The sequence below is a fragment of the Pararge aegeria genome, chromosome 1 (genome assembly GCF_905163445.1).
Source record: "Pararge aegeria chromosome 1, ilParAegt1.1, whole genome shotgun sequence".
In the NCBI taxonomy this organism is placed as follows: domain Eukaryota; kingdom Metazoa; phylum Arthropoda; class Insecta; order Lepidoptera; family Nymphalidae; genus Pararge; species Pararge aegeria.
The window spans coordinates 6,256,044-6,260,860 of record NC_053180.1 but is presented as its reverse complement, the minus strand read 5'-3'; the positions used below and the strand labels follow the sequence as shown (position 1 = coordinate 6,260,860).

At 37.8% G+C, this 4,817-nt stretch overlaps 1 protein-coding gene across 1 annotated transcript; it reads right to left on the bottom strand.

The window, feature by feature from the left end:
• Positions 1 to 1,073: 1,073 nt before the first annotated feature.
• Positions 1,074 to 3,882, bottom strand: LOC120628413 (heat shock protein 30D-like). Its single transcript, XM_039896813.1, has 3 exons — positions 3,697 to 3,882; positions 3,169 to 3,331; positions 1,074 to 1,247 (listed from the first exon to the last, which is right to left on the bottom strand). Exons 1-3 carry the CDS (start codon positions 3,834 to 3,836, stop codon positions 1,074 to 1,076), a joined length of 477 nt encoding a protein of 158 aa, XP_039752747.1. The 5' UTR covers positions 3,837 to 3,882.
• Positions 3,883 to 4,817: the final 935 nt, after the last annotated feature.

The following is a 4,817-nucleotide window of genomic DNA, read 5'->3' as shown; positions in this document are numbered from 1 at the left end:
GATGGCTAAATTATATCTCTGCCTTTACAGTCATGCAGCATGGATTTATATATAGTACTCGTTGTAACACGCAGCTTCGCTCAGTCGGTTTTTTTATAGTACCGTTTATTACGGTTTTTAATCTCATGGGAATCGTTTGCTTTGAGATAAAAAGTAACAAATCATCATCATCATCATAACTAACCAATTAAAGGCTCGCACACACACAGGCTTTTAAACAATTAAAAGTGAAGAAACCTGCATACCTGAGAGTTCTTTATAATGTGAGTTCACCAATCCGCACTTGGCCAGCGTTGTGAACTACGGCCTACACCCTTCACATTCTGAGAGAAGATCCTCACTGCCATCATCATCATATCAGAACTTTACCGGCCCACTACAGGGCACGGGTCTTTTCCTGCAATTAGGGGGGTAAAGGTCTACCACGCCAAATAAACATGGCGGTAGTACTTCCCCGGACGAGCTCTGTCACAAAAAGCGTCACTACTAATATAAAATATTTCAGTTGAGACCCGACATGATCAGCCTTTGATGAAACAACACCGTTATATTGTATTTATTGAGACGACTGGGTCTGCCCTATGTGAGGACCATTCCATTCTATTCCCCATGTTTGAGACATAGGTTTTAATGGCGGTGGATGCTGCATCCTCCCATGAAACCTACCAGTCCCTTTTGTTAAACTAGCAATATCTTTTGAGAAGTTTGCTAGGTCTTCTTCACTTATTTTTTCCTACCCTTGTAGTTCCCATCTTACCAACGTGAACAAGGGGCACTCAGCTGTAAAGTGAAAGCTTTCCACCTCACCACATTCTGGACAGGATGGATCCTTTGCAATTCTCATTATTAAAAATAAATATTATTAAACCATACCGTTAGCATCAAATTGTAAGCGAGGTTGCGATTGGCGATTAACCAGACATCGATCTAGCTTGCCATATGTAATTTCCCACAGTTGCATATTTCCCTTTAACAATGGCTCGAAATGAAAAATGAAATAATCCAAAGTAACTTTAACATCGTTTATTTGGGTACCGGTTTTTCAGTGCTAATTGTTAAAGGAGCTTCGATTACTAAAACACGGACGGTGTTTTAGTAATCGACAATGAGGACACGATGGTCTTTGGGTCGATTCCTTGTGGGAAGTGGAACTCCCTCTGGTACTGCCTCACTGTGGTGGAGCTGTCAGTGATGCCCTCGTGAGTCGCCGATACTGTAAGCTTGTTGTCTTGTATGGTTACAGTTATCTGTTAACATAAAAAATGTACATTGTGTGTTATCTGTGGAAGATTTTTGATTTATTATAAATAATAATAATTTATACTTCTTTGGCGTGAAATTCAAGTGAAATGTGAAATTTAAATCTAACACGGGATATGCGGCTAAATTAAATATAACCATCTTTTTAAATTCTAATACATATATTCTTGTAACCGGGTCTAAATTCTTCAAAGACTTAAAATTCGTTCGCGCTATCTAGAATTGTGGCATATGTTTCTAAAACTATTTATTTTTATTAGAGACTAGCTTTTGCCCGCGGCTTCGCTCACGTTAAGTTTTATTTTTGATTTGTTAAATTTACTACAAAGGGTTAAAAAAGGTCTTGCTGCTTATAGAAAAATATGAACGGAAATTACTTAGAAAATCAGAAACTTTCATATAAATTTTGATCGCCTATGTAATACGTATTTCTTAATTATAAATCGAAAACCTAAAATCAAAGTTTAATTGATGTAGCTTGGAAAATAAATTGATAAATGAAGAATTTTTTACAAACTTTCATCCCATATTTAACCCTGATGGAATTTAAAAAAATTCTTTCCTAGCGGACGCCTACGTTGTAATAACTATCTGTGTGCAAAATTTCAGCCCAATCCGTCAAGTGGTTCGAGCTGTGTGTTGATAGATCAGTCAATCAGTCAGTCAGTCAGTAACCTTTGCCTTTGAGTTACATCAATGGACATAGCATGTTCGTTTTCTCCGTGGAAAAATACATGGTCATACCAATTTTTATGACAATCGGTTGAACGGGGCGGAAGTCGATACTTGACAGCGCCGCCTGGTGGGGAGTTACATCAATGGACATAGCATGTTCGTTTTCTCCGTGGAAAAATACATGGTCATACCAATTTTTATGACAATCGGTTGAACGGGGCGGAAGTCGATACTTGACAGCGCCGCCTGGTGGGGAGTTACATCAATGGGCATATAAACCTTCTCCGTGAAAAAATACATAAGCATACCAATTTTCATAATGATCGGTCAAATAGTTTCTGAGTTTATCGATGACATATATACAAACATCCTCTTTTATATATATAGATAAAGCGTGAAGTGAGGTCAATCTGACGCAGTTCAAATATTTTAATGCAAAGAAAACATTTTGTTTAGAAAATATATAGGTTGTATTCTTATAAATCGGAGGTTCCCGGTTCGGACTCGTTATTTGAATTTTCTCTTATTGTCTCTGGTCGGATACTTTGACCTGTTACCTACCGACGAAAAACGAGCGATTTTTGCGTTGCAATACGATATCGTCGAGAAACTGATAAGGTATAGGTATGGGTTTAATATAACTGCCATGCCCCTAACATGCTAGCTGGCTGCCATCTTTGTCTGCATCATCACTCAAAGTCAAAGTCAAAGTCAAAGTCAAAGTCAAAAATATCTTTATTCAAGTAGGCCCACAGGTGGCAATTTTGATGCGTACATAAGAACCACACGGTAGTGAGATGATGGCGATAACCACATTCGTAAACTTAAAACTAAAGCTACGAGGGTTCCAAACGCGTCCTGGTCTAAGAAGAAGCCCACAACAAACTTAGCCGGGTGTTTTTTTTTTTGTTATCACCATCTCACAATGTCATTTTAAATTATTAGAAGAGCAACCTGGTTAAAGCAATAATTTACACCCAAGCTTTTTTATCGTTTACGTAGTCCTTTATACTATAATAGGACTTTTCTATAAGCTTACGTTTAATACAAACTTTGAACTTTTTAAGAGACATCTCCAAGATGACAATTGGTCACTTATCATCCGGTCCGGTATTTCAGTCCAGAGCTAACTTAGCTAAAAAATCTCGCTTTCATATAAGTTCGCATTTAGTTTTGACAATTCAACGCCACTTCAAGTAATATTAAGTATATTATTAATTCTGGTGACTGTACCTCAGATGCATCAAATTGGCTGACATCGAACTGTAGCTTCAATTTTCTGTTTTTCCCTTCACTTTCAATTAACCGTGAGTTGGAAAGAAAATCCAGGATAAGTGGCTCCTTAGAAGTGGTTGTCCCGGATTGGGTTTTAGCTGATTGACCTTCAAGACTTTTGCTGTGAGCACCAAAACATGTTATAAGTACATTTACTACCTTCCTTCCTTCTCGCAGCTGTCTTTACGTTTTTACTAAACTAAAATATTTTCTTATATTATTATATGTTGTACAGGTTTTACTGGTTTCCCGGAAGCCTCCTCCCTGATACCTACCAGTCGCTTTTGTTAAACTAACAATATCTCCTATGGAGAGTTTTGCTAGGTCTTCTTCAGTTATTCTATCCTTACCTTGTAGTGGGATCTTACCAACGTGTACATGAGGCACTCAGCTATGAAGTGAAAGCCGTTTTCAACCTCAAAAAATTGTGGACAGGACTCGCCGCTGGGTACGCCCATGCTTATTTAACTCCTTATAATTAATTACCTAAGCCTGGTCATTTCTTCGTCAATTTCCTTCATGTGAGCAGCGAACCTTTCCTTCATAGAAGAAAAGTCGTCAAAGACCAAGGTATCAGTAACCTGGATGGGAAGATTCTGCAAATTTTGGCTCTGATCTTGAGACATGCTTAGTTTTATGTTTTTGCGTGTGAAATGATTTTAAAAGATCACTTTTTTATTTTATTTGAATGTTATATTTGCTCGTGATTTTGGGTTTGGTTTTGAATTTCAGGGCAGTGACAGTTCAATTATATTTTGAATATTTACATTTTCCACGCTTTTTCTTGGCAGAAGTAGGTATATAAATAAGTTTTGACTCTTCTTAGTGATTGTATCCTCTATGAACCAAAGTCTATGCTCTTGACATTTTTTGTTTACAATAAATTTCAACTGCAAGAAAGCATCCTTTCATCCTGAAATATTTCAACAGTGAGAGTTCCTTCTACACATAACTTATAATCTTAGCATAAATGCATTAAGCTTGCATGCCCGTCTAACTTTTACCTGCAGGTAGGTATGTCTGCAAGTTAACCTTGGTTCGCTGGCGAATTACTAACTATTTTCCGCGAAGCAAAAAATAGCTTTCAGTAACATTTTAGATTTAGTAGCGAAGTTAGTTGTAATAAAATCGCAGAGAAAAAAACCAATTAACATTTGACATTTGCGATGACATCATTAAATGTTAGTGTTGCCAGATAACGTAACTTCACCCCCGAGATGTGGTATTTAGGCGCCCCTCTGATTGTCAATCCCACCCCGGGCGCCATGGCGACCGAAGTCTAAACATGGTACCCTATTAATCTCGATGTTGGGGCGTGTCGGATTTAGAGGTTAGCCACGCTTTTTGCATGTAAAACGCGCTTGCTTTTAAATAAAAAATTCAATGTTTTCTTCCTACCTTATGGATCAATTTAAGTAGGTGTAGGTATGATCGCCTCTTTAACGTGCTCTCCAAGGTAAGGGAAGCAGCATTTATCTTTTAGCACTTTGGGATATTACTCCTACTGTGGTTGGCCGACGGACGGACAGAAGAGTCTTAGTAATAGGGTTTTATTCTTTGGGTACGGTACTCTAATAAAAATGCACACTTATTATATTTCTCCGTTT